The 15694-nt window shown below is 39.0% G+C and overlaps 1 protein-coding gene across 2 annotated transcripts in view; it reads left to right on the forward strand.

Moving 5' to 3' along the window:
* Positions 1-15694, forward strand: part of WDR70 (WD repeat domain 70) — a 293941-nt gene that overhangs the window by 230539 nt on the left and 47708 nt on the right. For both annotated transcript variants that reach the window (XM_059173825.1, XM_059173827.1), the window contains 3 exons: positions 6654-6753; positions 9646-9730; positions 11142-11280. In XM_059173825.1, coding sequence (XP_059029808.1) covers positions 6654-6753; positions 9646-9730; positions 11142-11280 — 324 coding nt within the window. The remainder of the gene's footprint in view (positions 1-6653; positions 6754-9645; positions 9731-11141; positions 11281-15694) is intronic.

A 15694-nucleotide genomic window follows, 5' to 3' on the forward strand; every position in this document is an offset into this window, starting at 1 on the left:
CAGGCCTGAAGGGGGTAATGGGTAGGGAGTCTGTGAAGTCTGGAAAGAGCATGATGTGGGTCACACCTCTGTGAAAGGAAAGAAAGAAGCATTAAATGTTCATCTGCGGATGAGTGAATAAATAGAATGTGATACATTTATACAGTGGAATATTTTACTTGGTAATAAAAAGAAATGAACTACTGATACATATCTACACTGTGGATGAACCTCAGAAACATAAGTGAAAGAAGCCGGTCACAAAAGATAGCTCATTGTGTAATTTCATTTAGATGAAATGTGCAGATAGACAAATACACAGAGACAAGCTTCAGTAGCAGTTGCTTGGGGCAGAGGAGTTCGGAGGGAAATGGGCAGTGATTGCCAATGTTAGTAGGGTTTCTTTCTGGGGGTGATGGAACGTACTAAAATTATGGCTGGCCAACTCTCCGGAAATACTAAAATCAGTGAACTGCATACTTAAGGTAGACAAATTCCATGGTATGTGAGTTATATCTCAATAAAACTGTTTTAATAAAAGAAAAAAAAAAAGAGGGCTGTGCAGAAAAACTCTTAGACTGTAGCACAGTGTCAAAGTTTCATGCAGATTGGCTGGGAGCGGTCCTTGGAAAGCCTGGATGAGTCACAGAGGCAGGGGGCATGGCAGTCAGTTACGGTTTTTACCTGGGAGATGTGACAGGCACATTTTCACGGCTGCATGACCTGTATGCCCAAACAAGTCACATGTCCATACCCAGAACCCAGGGTTTGAGAAGAAAACAGCACATCTTGATGAAAAGAACAGCCAAGTTGTGTTGCAAAGACTTGTGCTGTGCTTGCATCAATTCATCAGATTTTCCCAATAGCTGACGTGGATATTATTATTATTCTCATTTAATAGATGGCAGAGGGGGGCATAGGGAAATTAGTTCACCCAAGATCGTTCAGATGGTAAGTGGTGAAGCCTGGATTTGAACTCATCAGTCTGGCTGCATCGTCTGTGCTTTTTATTATGGTGTCGTATTTTCACACACTGTATTAATCTGAGTACCACAGCATCAGTTGGAGAGGTGTTACTGTCCCTTTCTGCTCACTAAAATGAAGGCTTCGTGGCAGGAGGGAATGGTAAATCATGGTGATATGACAGTTTCTGTTGTTTTGTACATATTCTCTTCATTCTCCTTACTACAGAATCAGAGAGACGGGAGTGAATTGTGTTCAGTCTAGACCAGTATTTATTCTGTTCTTACTCTTGCCATTTAAAAAAATCCTGGCGTATTTTTATCCTGGTGTAATAGGTAACTCTAACGTGTGATTGCAAATGTAGAGTTGCTTGGTTATTGAAACTAGGTTCCCAAGGAGAAAGAAATTTTTTATCTATTGAGGGGGTCCTAGAAACAGATTTGAGAGGACAGTCAAATGTTAGTACCCTTCCTCAGTTAGGGAGCCCTGCATTTGCTTCATCTTGCTTTTGGGATTTGTATTCTGGTAACACAGTTGTGTGCCCGCAATTTTCTGAAAAGAGGTACCTACTGCAGAGTTAATGAATGTGTGGTATTGACCTAAGGCAGGGATTAGAAAGTCAAACGTAACTCCGTGTCTTTGGGAGTTGAGGAGAAGGGGAGGGGTGGGAAGATGTGTACAGTATGTTATTTTAAAAATTAACAAACTGAGAAACAGAAAGATTAAGCAGTTTGGCCAGGGTCAAACTAAAATGTAACAGACTGAAAATTTAGGTGAAATCAGCTTGGCTGTAGGACCAATATTCTTTCCGTTAAATTTTCCTCTATTTTCAGCCCAGCAATTCATTTAAATTCCCTCATTTAAAATAGTTTATTCCACTGTCTCTATTAGTTACAAAACATATTTTGATCATTTTGAGGGCTGTCACTCCTCTTGCATTGATTGACACACACTAGAACAATGAAGATCCTGGGATCTAGGCAGCCCGGGGGTGTGAAATCACTGACCATCGGTTACAACTCAGAATGTTTGGATTATGTTTAGGATTTGGGGAATGGTATATCTAAGACTTTGTGGAAGATGTCATATTTTTCTATGAGAATTTGGCAGACGGTTTTGGAGAAGAAAAGCTGGAATTAGCACAGCCATGGAAGACGGGACCAGGAGTCATACGTAGATATTGGAATTCTAGGAAGGAGTCTTGGACCCAGTTTAAAAAAAGTGTTCCCAGTTAGAGCCACCCAGAAATGGACTGATCTTGCTTGTGAGGTAACGTGTTCTGTGCTGCCAGAGGCTCCTGGCCATCTGCTAAGAAAGGATTGAGGGACAGTTTTACCAATTGGAGTTTGTATGGTACGATCTCAGGAGAGGGCCCTTAAAACGCCAGCATTTGTGCTTGTGTTTTCCATCACTATGAATCTGAGACTTGATACTCTCGAAATCATAACCCAAGGCCCTCCTAAGAATAGGAAACCTATATAAAGGAGTTAATAATCTCAGCTTCCCTGAAGAACGATGTTCTTTGCTTGGGATGATCGTAAAATCAGTTAAAGGAGAAGTCGCGGTTTTAGATTTCCCAAGTTATGCCAGAAGTGTTTTTAGTCGGGTTGACGCTGTTTCCAGAGCATAACTGTGTTTGTCATCTATTTTATGCAAGTTTAAGATCACCTCTGGCTCTCATTTTATTTCATTAGAATAAACTTTTGTTATTGGTTAAAGTGAAGTTAATAATTGGAGAGCACTTTTGACATGAAATCTGTGAACTGTTCATCGGAAGTGAGGACATTTTGCTTTTTTTATTTTATTAGGTCCTTTTAAAAGAGGAAATGACTTAGATTATTTTGAGTGCAATCTCTCTTGAAATCTTAATTTTTAATATGCAGCCGTTTGTTGCTCTAAAAGACTGTTGCACTAACATGTGAATTACTATGGCAGCAGGAACCACGGGAGTCAGAAAGATGAGGGGGGGGTTGTTTTGTGGTGTATATTCACACATTTTGCCCTATAAATAGTGAATTATAAAAATTTCAAAACACCCACCCTCTAATATAGTGACCCTTTAAATAAAGTAGTACCTAAAAGAGGAGACATAAAAGTGGGGCAGATGAATATTTGGTAAAGTTCTTTCTTACTAGATTAAGGCGAAATGACCTGTTGTCACAATCCCTTATTCCCGTCGGTTCCTGTCTTACAGTTCCATCTTGCCGGTTAGATCCCTTAGAATCTTAAGTTCTGAAACAGTGCTTTCTCTTTGCTCGAGTACCAGGTGGCTGTATGCCTTTAAACCCTAGAGCCCCTCTCAGGGCAGTGAAAAGTGGAAGCAAGACCCATCTAGGGAACAGCGGATTCGCAGCCTCATCTCACCCTTCTCTGAGCATCAAGGATGAGAATTAGACAATCACAGGGAGAAACCTGCTTGCCCTGGGGCTCACACTGAAGTTTATATGATATGGTTCCTTTGGATTCTATACCTTTTAAGGTTCTTTATCCCAATTTACTGCTATATGTTTATATACACACGTCTATGTGTATGTGTATATTTATGTGTTCAAATGTTGGCATTCAAAATCTGTTTTGTCCTATTAATAATAAAAAGTACATACTGATCAGTTTGTTGAAGTATAAAATATTATATATACTCGTTTTTGTTTTTTCCTTAAGAATCACAGAGCTGCCAGTGACCCTACAAGTCATCTGGTGCAATCCATTTATTTTACAGCGGGCAGACTAGTGATCTGGAGAGACTAATTTGTCCCCAGCCTCACTGCTAGTTTTTATTGAACGAAGTCTAGATTTTCTGTCTCCTGGTCCTGGCCCAGTTTTACTATCCTGCACTGCCTTACCGGTCCTGAAATGACTGGTTTTCCTTCTATGTGGTTGTGTATATATATTAATGAGCATTAAAAATAAACAAAACATTTGAAACAAATAAACAAAAAACTAAGTTAATTTCACTGAGAGGCCAAATGTTAGTACAGACTTTTTGGTTAGCTGCTACCAATACGGTATCTTTCAGAAGTTCTATTTTTTTTATTTTTGAAGATTTTATTTATTTATTGAACAGAGAGAAACACAGCAAGAGAGGGAACACAAGCAGGGGGAGTGGGAGAGGGAGAAGCAGGCTTCTCGCCGAGCAGGGAGCCCAATGCAGGGCTTGATCCCAGGACCCTGGGATCATGACCTCAGCTGAAGGCAGACACTTAACAACTGAGCCACCCAGGCACCCCCAGAAGTTCTATTTAGAATTTAGTAGTTGATAACTTGATAAAACGTGACCAAGTGGCAGATTTTCCTAATTGAGTTTGGTAGCAGAGTTTCATTTCTCTGAGGATCAAAATACTCCCAGAGTATCCTCCGCATGTGCCCAGAATGATCTTTTTTTAAAATAAGCAAACCTCGTCACGTTCTCCTCTGAGTAATCACCATTAAGCAGCTCCCTTTTGCCTTCAGGATAAAATCCAAGCCCTTAACATGGCCTGTAAAGCTCACTGTGATTGAGGCCCTGCTCGCACCATCCCCCCACCTCTCCTTTCCCTCCAGCCGTGGTTAGCTTCTTTTAGTTCTTCGACTGCAGCTAGCTTTATGCGCTTTAGCTTTCCATTGTTTCTTAACCAATTACATTATTTAGTGCCTTAAAAAAAAATAGTCACCCAATTTATTATTTCACAGTTTCTGTAGGTAAGATGTCTGGCATGCTGTGGTGAGTTCTCTTCTTAGGGTCTCATCAAGCTAAAATCAAACTGTTGGCCAAGGTGGTGGCTCTCCTCGGGGGCTCAGGGTCCTCCTTCAGATGCACTGGTAACTGGCAGCATTCAGATGCCCATGTCCCCGACACATCTTTAGAGTCAACAGTGGCATGTCCAACACTTCCAGTCTCTTATTTACTCTCTGTCGTGTCTCCGCAGCTTTTTCTTCTGTCCTCAGCCAGGAGAAAGTTCTGCTTTCCCCGTCTCATGTGACTACTTCTGCCCCACCTGGGTAATCCAGGATGATCTCCTTGTTTGAAGGTTAACTAGTTAGTAACCTTAGTTATACCTGCAGCGTCCCCTTTGCCATGTAGAGTGACATGACACCAGGAAATGGAGGTCATGGGGGTCGGAATTCTTCCTACTACAACATAGTACCCTGTGACTGGAATATTCATTGTTACCTCTGCGTCCTCCTCAGTCATCTGCTAACTCATGCTTTCATCCACTGGGCCTCAGGATTTCTTTCTGCCCCCCTCCCCCTGTTCTCAGGTTTGGATTAGGCATCTCTCTTCAGTGCTCACTTATTACTCCTCATGTCCCTGTCGTACCATTTGTCACTTACGCTTACCCGTATTCCTTCAGGGGACTGTCAACTCTCTGAGGAGAAAAGCTGTGTTTTTCTTGGCACATTTGTGTTTCCCTGTTTAACCTGGTATTTGTCATACAGTTGATGCCCAATTAAAGGAGAAGTTGAATCAGTAAATTATTTGTATCTGTGAAAGGTGGAAACATGAGCAACATATTTAATACAAATTTCTAAGACTATCAGAGGAAGAGAGAGGACAAATTAAACTCATTACTGGAAGCTTTTAGGTAGAAGCTCACAGACAGGCGATTGGGGCTGTTGATGTGAGGCTAATGGACATGAGCTCCATTTTGTGACTCATTCTTGTTAGGGTTGATGTAAGACTGAACGAGATGGAGTCACTTGTATTCCTATCCCTGTGGCTCCCAGGAGAGACCTCCATGCTGTGTCACCAGCCGTGTCCCTTGTCCAGTCACTGGAATTACCTAGCCTGGTGGAGCTAATTGACTCCCTAGTTTTTGCCTGTGCTGGTTACTGAATCATAACTGAGTGACAAGATTAGTTTAGTAGAGTTACCTTTATAAGTCATTAACTATGAAGAAGCAACACTGGAAGTAAAAAGACTACTAACATACATGACTAGAGAAGGAGGATCATGTAGAGTGTGAGAGTGGCCTTTCGGTTCAAACGCTGAGCTGTACCACTTACGAGCTATGTGACCTTACCTCAGGTACGTAAGTCTTTGTGGTTCTGTTTCCTAATCTGTAAAATGCAGATGATAATAGTAGAACCTAACTTGTAGAGTGATTGAGAGAATTGAGTAGATGGGACAGTAAAGGGTACGGTGCATAGGGTACGATTAGCATTGTATCAGGGTTGGCTCTCCCCCTCTTCCGCTCCACAGCAACATAACCCTACAGGCACGTTAAAGAGAGTTCAAGACCTACAACCACATGCACGGTGTCTGGCATATACTAGGAATATAATGAGGCTTGAACTCACAATGCTGAGATCGTGAGTCCCATGCTTTACTGACTGAGCCACCCAGGCAACCCTACAATGATATTTTTTATTTAAAAAATGATACATTCATTTGTAATTTTTATTCAAATTTTCAATTTTATTTTATTTGTATTTACCATAGGAAATGGTCCCAATGACTTTATGCTCTGAGAACTAAATACTGTGCCAATCTTGGGTTGCTCAGAACTTGCTAAGACAGTCTGAAAAAATGGGACTTAATCTCTTTTTTATTTTTAAAGCAAATGGATGTTTTAAGAAACCTTTTGAATTATTTTCCAGAATAAAGAAAACTATATTCAAGTAAAATTCATATTATATCGTTTTATAGATGATAAGGTAAAATACCCCTGCTACAAAAACGTTCTCATTTGAATTCCGATGAGATATTAACACTTTGCTTGTTTTTCAAACAGGTTCATCCCAAATTCCACTATAAACAGGCTCATGACCCAGGCACAGACACTTCTTGTGTGACTTTTTCCTATGATGGTAATGTCCTTGCCTCTCGTGGAGGTAGGTTAAAAACTTTCTTTTGGATGTGTCTCTTTGTTTAAAAATGATCATAATTAACAGATGTTACTTTAATATCCTAACAGTAAAGCTATCTGTCCTTTTGTTAATGTACCTTTGCCAGTCTTTTTTTTTTTTTTTTCATTAAAATGCATTTCTAACTTGGCAATATTGTTTTCTTAAAAGATATTAAGTAAAATTTAGAAAATATATGCTTTTTGCTTAAATTTTTATTTTAGCTTCAAATTCCATCAGAGTTTGAGCCTCCAAGGATGACCTTTGCCTCTAACTTAACGGAATTTTATAGATGATGTTCAATATTCTTCCTATATTGTTTTATAATTTAGAGTCTTCTCTTGGCTCACCGTTTTTTTTTTCCAGTTGGAACACTGTACCTCAATTCAGTTAAAAAAAATTGTGTACTTCAGTGTTAGTTTTTAAATAACTTCATAGTTCTCTATTTAACCACATTCATATGGTTGAATATGGGTTTTTTCTTGCTGAATCTTCTCACATCAATGAACCAAGTGTTGATACAAGAGAATAGAAAGGGCTGCTTACGAGCTGACTGAGCCAGCCAGGCAACCCTACAATCATATTTTTTATTTAAAAAATGATACATTCATTTGTAATTTTTATTCATATTTTTCATATTCCCATTATAGGAAGTGTGGGATGTGACTGAGAATCTTCCTGTAGGCCCATTTGTGGGGAGGGAGAAGAAACAGTGGAGTAGGAGCCATTACAGAGGGCTTTAAATATCACATAAAGGATTTAGTCTTTAGTCTGTAGGCCATGTTAATCTAGCAACACTACATTTGGTCATTCACTCACTCAACTCCTCTATGTTGAGCAACTACTCTGAGCAAGCATTGTGCCAGGTGCTGGGTCTAAACTGTGAACATTACAGAAGAGTTCCTTTCCTGAGAGAATGTGCTCTGGTGTAGAGGGTAGTGGGAGTGAGGGAGAGATGGAGAGATTTGGCCCGGCTCTCGTTCAGTTCAGCCTTTCCATGTCTGTGTACCTTGGGAACGGCATCAGATTCTCTTTCTTCTGAGGAAGCCTTGTCTGTTATATCCAAACTGCCATCACTTACATAATTGTAAAACATCAAAGCACATGTATTTTCTATGTTGGTCTATATGGAAAAGGTGGGGGGAGTCTGTATAAAGTATGAATTTTGGTCCATCGTTCTAACCTATTTGAGTCCTGAGAGGACTCTTAATTAAGACTGTATATACTCTTTACTTATAAATAATGGTTCTTACCTCGAGTGTGTACCTGAATCTTCTGAAGAAGTTTTTCAAATGATAAATGTTTCACTTAGAAATTCTCACATTGGGGCGCCTGGGTGGCTCAGTGGGTTAGAGACTCTGCCTTCGGCTCAGGTCATGATTCCGGGGTCCTGGGATTGAGCCCCAAATCGGGCTCTCTGCTCAGCAGGGAGCCTGCTTCCTCCTCTCTCTGTGCCTGACTCTCTGCCTACTTGTGATCTCTGTCTGTCAAATAAATAAATAAATAAATAAAATCTTCAAGAAAAAAAATTTTTTTTCACAGTTACCCTTACAGCTTTAGAATGGTGTACCCAAATCTCCAACGTGGAGTGGGGGGACGAGAGAAGAGCAAGAGGGAAGCATAGTTTGAAAATTCTTCTCAGAGGATTCTAAAACAGGCCAGCCCCAAACCAGTTGATAATTACTAGAAGTATAGGACTAAACTCATTTCAGTCAAAGCCATTTTGGTGATAATTCTTGCCTTCCCCTTCCATCCTGTAATAGCTGTTGGGTAACACGTCATCAACACAACATGTATGCTCCATTCTATCATTTTTCTTCCTGGATGTATAGAATATGGCAGATGGAATTCTAGTCAGCAGAGTCCCTAGGTGTTGCAAGGTATTCTATCTAGCACCAGAACCTGTCAGGTTAGCTAAACTGTTTAATGCAGATTAATGTTTTCTTATTATTTGAGAATTATGAGGATATGTAATCTTTTTTTAAGACCAAAAGAAAAAAAAAAGGTGAGTCTTACAAAGTCCTTCCATTTTAAGCAGGTCCCCAGTCCGGTCAGTTGTGGATTAGTGCACCTGCCAAAAGTTGGGTTTCAGAGGAAGGGTCACTTGGGAGAGAATGGAGATTTTTATTGAAATTTTCACTCACCTCACTTGCACCTGATACTGATTCTTTATTGGACCCCAGGGGTTGAGGCAGGTCTCAGCTGTGGACACCAGGGAGAAAAGAACAGCAAAGACATCACTTATATGAGTTTTGGCTTTCATTATGGCCAGGAATATTAGTTAGTAGCCCTTCAGAAATATAAAAAAAGTGATTCTTAGAAGAATATTCATTACACTTTAAAGAGCTTTTGGAAAAGCTGTACTCCCCGGCAAAGTGAAGAATGATAGCCACGGTGGAGTCATACTGGAGGGAAGGGAATCCCGGGGCTCACTCTCATTCATGTTAATGGATAGCTTCATCTACACCCCAGTGGGAGAAGGAATCTATTGTGAATCTGTTTTCAGTCCTGATGGTTATTAAATTAATTTCTTCTTAAGAAGTCAGGTTATGTTCAACTATACCATAGGGGAACTGCCAGCTGCTGTAAAATCACTCCTTAGAGCAGAGTCTCCAGGGCTCTTCTAGCCTACAGATGCTGCATCAGTTTGAAAATTTATTTCTAGGAGGCCAGTTCATTATCATAAATCTTTCTACTGTTCTCACATCCACTACTTTCAAACTCCGCAGTTAACACAGTAAAATGCACTTATGTGCACCTTTCTTTCCCTTTCCTTACTTCTTTCCTTCCTGTAGTTATACACTAAGTTTAGCAAAGTCTAAACTTAGAACAAATTTCTTTGCATAATTTGCTTTTTTTTCTGTTCCATTCCTCTATCAGGTGATGATACATTGAAATTATGGGACATCCGACAATTTAATAAGCCACTTTTTTCAGCCTCGGGTCTTCCTACCATGTTCCCAATGTAAGTAGCATATTTTAAATAACTATAAACATAAGAGAATAGAGAAAAAATTTTGTCACTTTAATTTATGTCCTATGTCTTAAAAAGGGACAAGAAGAGTATTTGAAATTTGTTTTTTGAAAGATGCATTTTGTTTTTCCCTTTCATTTGCACATTCTTCAGGCCATAAAACTTTTTTGAAGTGGAAATGATATACGTTCATGTGTCTCTCTGTGTGTATACTTGGGATAGTAAAAATATTTTAAGAGATTGAATTGTTCTCTTAATATGTATAAATGAGAAGGTAGGCCTACATATTTGTTGTCTTTTAAAATTTGAGCCCCATTCCATCAAAGCAACCTTCCATAGTTCCTGAACATTATTATGTGTCATTCTCTCAATTTTTTTCTTACCATCATCCCCGTCAGTAATTCAGTATACTTCGCTTGGTCAGAGTACCTTGCTCTAGGTAGCTGAACACCATTACCTCCATTCTGTTAAGTTGACAATGGAAGCACTTAAAGGTTTTTCTAAGGCAACTGAGGTGGGATTTGAACTTTTAAGTCCTACAATTGGTGCCTAAATAAAACTTTCTATTTTTTTTAGAAATAAAATCTCACATCTGTGTTAAATAATGACCAACAGGGAAAGCGTGAAGGGGATGGAAGCGTCAAACGGAGGAAACTGTGTCATAGCAGAGCATTAATTCTAGCGCGGTCCGTTGCCCATGGCAGTTATCTGCTAAAACAAACAGATGGACAAACAAACATGAATTTATAGCTGATGAGAATTTTTTGAGCTCTTATGCCTGCTGCAAGCTATACTAACTACATAACTTCTTTGGATCATGTCTTAGATTACTCACAATCAGGTGGCCAGATCTCTAATAACAAGGGCTCTTGAATCATAGCCATCAATTAGGTTCCAGCAGTTCAACCTGCTCCTCATTTCATGGTCCTTGACTTGACAAAACTCAAATTATTTGGGGATGGTGGCTAGTGGTGGTAAAAAATAATTCTAAAACTGGACAAAATTATCACTTCTTAGACATTAGTCATACCATGTCTGTTTGTCTATATCACCGTCAAGGTCTATCTTGACTTTTTCCCACACTTCCTTTACATTAAAAAATAGGGTGTGTAGAAGTTAAAAAAGCACAGATTCTGGAATCAGACTGCCTGAGTTCACATCCCAGCTGCGCCACTTACTTTTGTGATCTTGGGCAAGGTTTCTTTAATCTCTCTCTGCCTCAATTTCCTCATCAGTAAAATGGGGATAGTAATATCTACCTCATAGGATTATTGTGAAGATTAAGTGAACTAATATACGCGCTTGACTTACGTTGAGCCCTCAATAAGATTACAGTGGTGGTGTTTATGTTTTATTTAACTCACTGCTGTAGCTTATGCTAATGCACTGTTCTTGTCTGTAGGACGGACTGCTGTTTCAGTCCGGATGACAAACTTGTAGTCACTGGGACATCTGTGCAAAGGGGACGTGGCAGTGGCAAGCTTGTTTTCTTTGAGCGCAGGACTTTCCAAAGGGTATACGAAATAGACATCACGGATGCGGTATGTAAATTCTTCTCTCCTCAGCCTTGCGAATGAAGTTTGCCTCTTAGTCATCTTTTGTTTTGGTTTTAGTTTTTAAATAGAACATAAGTCCTGGCCCTTATGGTGCAATGGTAGCTGCTTTTTTCACCAACACAGGAATTCATAATGTAATGCCAACTGGCTGATCGATGCTGTCCCTTCCTCTGACCCAGTATTTCCCATGGGCCCACACTTCAGAATTTCGGCTGGGCCGTGGACGTTTGCCCCTCTGCCAACGATTTGGAGGACAGCAGAAGCTGATCACCATGTAGGATCCAGAAAGGAGTGCCCCAAAGGGCGCGTGTTTGTGAGGATTCAGGGATCGTGGGCAGAAGTGAAAGTTATGCCCTCAGAAAGTGATGAATTGTAGCATTGTTCCCTAAACCTTGAAAACTTTGACAGAATTCTGCTTGTCAGAGTTGTCATTGAGGTAAGACTCAGCTTCCACTGAGCTTAATTTCTGTTTAGTTATTGGGAAGTTTAAAACATTTCACAGTTAACTTCTGCCTCTAAAAAAGTCCATTAGTTTTCTTTACATATTTATAAAACACCAGCATGCTTGGGGGCGCCTGGGTGGCTCAGTGGGTTAAAGCCTCTGCCTTCAGCTCAGGTCAGGATCTCAGGATCCCTGCATCGGTCTCTCTGCTCAGCAGGAAGCCTGCATCCTCCTCTCTCTCTGTCTATTTCTCTGCCTACTTGTGAACTCTGTCTGTCAAATGAATAAATAAAATATTAAAAAAAATACAAACCCAAACCAGCATGCTTGCATGCACTGTTCCACTGATTCATCCATTCCTGTCCCGAGACTGGAGCTGGATATAACACGGTAAGAGTGAAGTTTCCCGGAGAAAATCCGAATTCCTTTATAGTCTTTTAAAGTATCTATTAGTATTTAGAAGGTAAGGTAAATTATTGTTATTTTCTGAGTATGAAACAGACCTATTAATGTCTGTGCACAATTTCTTTGGCTCACTGTCAAAGCCTTTAGTAATGCCCTGTGTCTTAAACAGTGCCCTTATGTAGACTTCTCCATTTCTTTATGTACTTAAATATATTATGTACTTAATATATTATGTACTTAAATGATTCAGACAATTGAACAACTGTTTTTAAATCACTAGTCAAAAGCTCCTGTCTCTAATGTTCTAGTATTACCATGTACTCTTAATTTGTAGGCCCTAAATTTGAAACCCTGGTATAGTTAGTTAAAGACAATGAATTAACAATGAGACCGATTCTAGATGAGTACTTAAGTTTTATAGATTCTAATCTCATGACCTAATTTGAAATGTACCAGCACTACTAATAATTTTTTTGGGTACATCCAAGAGCCAACTAAAACACTAGAATCAAAGAAAAACATTCTTGACTCTATCAACTTTAATCTCAAAAAATAAAATTATTATAATCAGTTGTTCCAGAAGTAAGCTGTGTTCTGTTATGCCTCTCAATGACTATACATGTCAGTATTATGCGTGGTTTTTAATTATAATTAAAATTGAAACCTGAATAACTTAAGGGATGTATGATTGCACTTTTAAGAACCCCTGTGTTTTTGTAGTGTATAGAACGTGCTGTCTGCTGTGTTGCTCTGAGTTGCTTTTCTAGCTAGATCTTTTGCTCCATAGTATTTACTGCCATTGCATCTGTTATATGTTTGTTGTCTGTTTTCTTGCATCGGGATGTAAGCCCCCTAGAGCAGAAACTCTATCGTGTTCACCGTGATCTCCTCAGTGCTTAGAAGGGTGCCTGACACATAGTTGTTGAATGTGTGCATGGTATACTTGGCAAGTGAATGTAATGATTTCTGTATGTCTTTGGAGAGTGAGGCAGGCGAGGAGTATCTAAGTAAACTGATCTTGTATATCAGAATAAGCAGGTGACTTTATCTTCTGTTTTTTGTTTGTGTGTTTGTTAAAGCAAAGGAATGGCACAGCCCGATTTAGTCTTTAGAACAGATAGTTTTATTGAAGTGCAAAGGGTAGATTTACAAGATTTGGTGTCGTGTATGGAGGCTGAGGTTTATTACTTGGGAGACTGGGCCAGTGTTCCCCGAGATTAAAAAAAAAAAGAAAAGGAAAAAGCAGATTTTGGAAGAAATTCAGTGCATTGTTGTTGAAATACCTGCAGAGCCTCTGGATGAAGAGAGTAGACAGATAGGTAAGTGAGTTTGGTCCTTAAGGAAAGAAGACTCAGTTTGGGAGGGGAAATATTTACAGTTTATAGTTGAAATGTTGGTTACTGATTAGTTTGATCAAGGAAAGGGCACAAAGGATGGAACACGTGGGCTGTAGGAAACCCAGACTTTTAAGGGATGAGCAAATGAAGAGAAGCAAACAAAGAACGGTCATTAAGTCAATGGAATATACCTCCTATTGAATTGTCTTAGAAAAGTCAGAAAACAGATTTTGAGATCCGTATTAATAGATGAAGAGAAAACTTCAAATAGGAACAAAAGTGCTACAGCACTTCAAATCAGCTTTTTAAATAATTGATTTAGGATCCGTTTGATTGTATTTTTGTTGTTGTTACTATCAGACAGCATTGTTTTTGTTTACATAGTGGAATGGTATGGTAAAAGAACTTTAAAAGGCCCCTCTGGGGGCACCTGTGTGGCTCAGTGGGTTAAGGCCTCTGCCTTCGGCTCAGGTTATGATCCCGGGGTCCTAGGATCGAGCCCCACATTGGACTCTCTGCTTTGCAAGCAGCCTGTTTACTCCTCTCTCTCTGCCTGCCTCTCTGCTTACTTGTGATTTCTGTCTGTCAAATACATAAATAAAATCTTTAAAACATAAAATAAAATGCCCGTCTGATCTAAAGTTTGAAGACTTGGAATATAAGAGAATAAATGTGCTCTTTGGAATGGGTAAAGATAGTGGACATTTTGCTTGAAGGACCAAAAATATCTCTAATTCTATTGTATTTTTGTCACTAAAAACCAGAATAGTCATCTCTTTTGGAAATACCGTACTCTGCTGCTGTAAGGTATTTACTGTGTTGACTTTCAATTTACATAAATGGCAACATCTCATTCTTTTTGTTTGTTTGTTTGGGTTTTTTTTTGGGGGGGGGGGTTAAAACTCCTCTTATTTGTATCATGAATTGTACAATCTCCAGTTCTCTTTGTCGCTAGAATATCCTAGCTATAGCATCGATGCCTAGATCATACTTGTAGAATCGCTATACTGAAGACTTGGAGCTCCAAACAAATGTTTAGAAAATGTGTTTCTTCAAAGTTGTTATGACTCCAGGTGATTTCTTCTGGTTTTTAGTTCTATGGAATGAGGTCACGTTGTCCATTTCTCTTCGCAACGTCTCATTCTTATCAGCATTTAGTGGTGTGCTTGCTTGACTAGACACAGACAACGGTGGCTTTAGGTTTATCCTAGATGAGTCCATTTACTTCAGCAAAGTATGAGGGATTGTATTCTCACACTCTCTTCTAAAACGAAATAAACCCCTAGGTGGCTATATTTAAGAATGCCAAGCTCCACATGTATATGGAGCCAAACATTGTTTTCAGTCAAGGAGATTAACAACTCTACAGTTGCCTAATAACTAAAAACTCTACTACAAGCTTCACAATAAATAGCTTTTAAAAATACAATTATTTGTATTTTCCCTACTTATTTTTGAAACAAATTTAAAGGAAACAATGGTTTTAATTCTATTCTCTGTATTGTTATATGCTCTGAAAATTTTTTTTCTCTTCAATGTAGAGACTTCACTAGGAGATAACAAATGTTTCTTTAACATGTACCATTTTTATTGTATAATGTTCATACACATTTTATAATTCTGCTGGTATTATTTTTAGATGTTTCTTTATAGTCCCTCAAGTGTTCCCTCAAGTGAAAAAAACAGCATATTTCTCATTGTCATCTAACTTTTTTATGATTTGAGTAGTGTGCTTAGCCTCTTTTCTAAGATAAATTTCAGAATATAACTTGAATTTAGTGAGTTTACAAACTCACTTTAGTTCTTGTGTAAGATGGGACCCTAAGCTTTTGTATATTGCATAAAAGGCTAACCATTACTTATTTTATGTGATGAAAGTATGGGAGAGAAAGTATGAGAGAGAAAGAATGGACGAAATATAATTTGGAGATGATATATCAATTTAAAAAATTTATGTTTAATCGAAACCACAATGAGATACCACCTCACACCAGTCAGAATAGCTAAAATTAACAAGTCAGGAAATGACAGATGCTGGTGAGGATGCGGAAAAAGGGGAACCCTCCTACACTGTTGGTGGGAATGCAAGCTGGTGCAACCACTCTGGAAAACAGCATGGATGTTACTAAAAAAGTTGAAAATAGAGCTACCCTGTGACCCAGCAATCGCACTACTGGGTATTTAGCCTAAAGATACAAATGTAGTGATCTGAAGG

Source organism: Mustela lutreola, chromosome 5 (assembly GCF_030435805.1).
Source record: "Mustela lutreola isolate mMusLut2 chromosome 5, mMusLut2.pri, whole genome shotgun sequence".
Lineage (NCBI taxonomy): Eukaryota > Metazoa > Chordata > Mammalia > Carnivora > Mustelidae > Mustela > Mustela lutreola.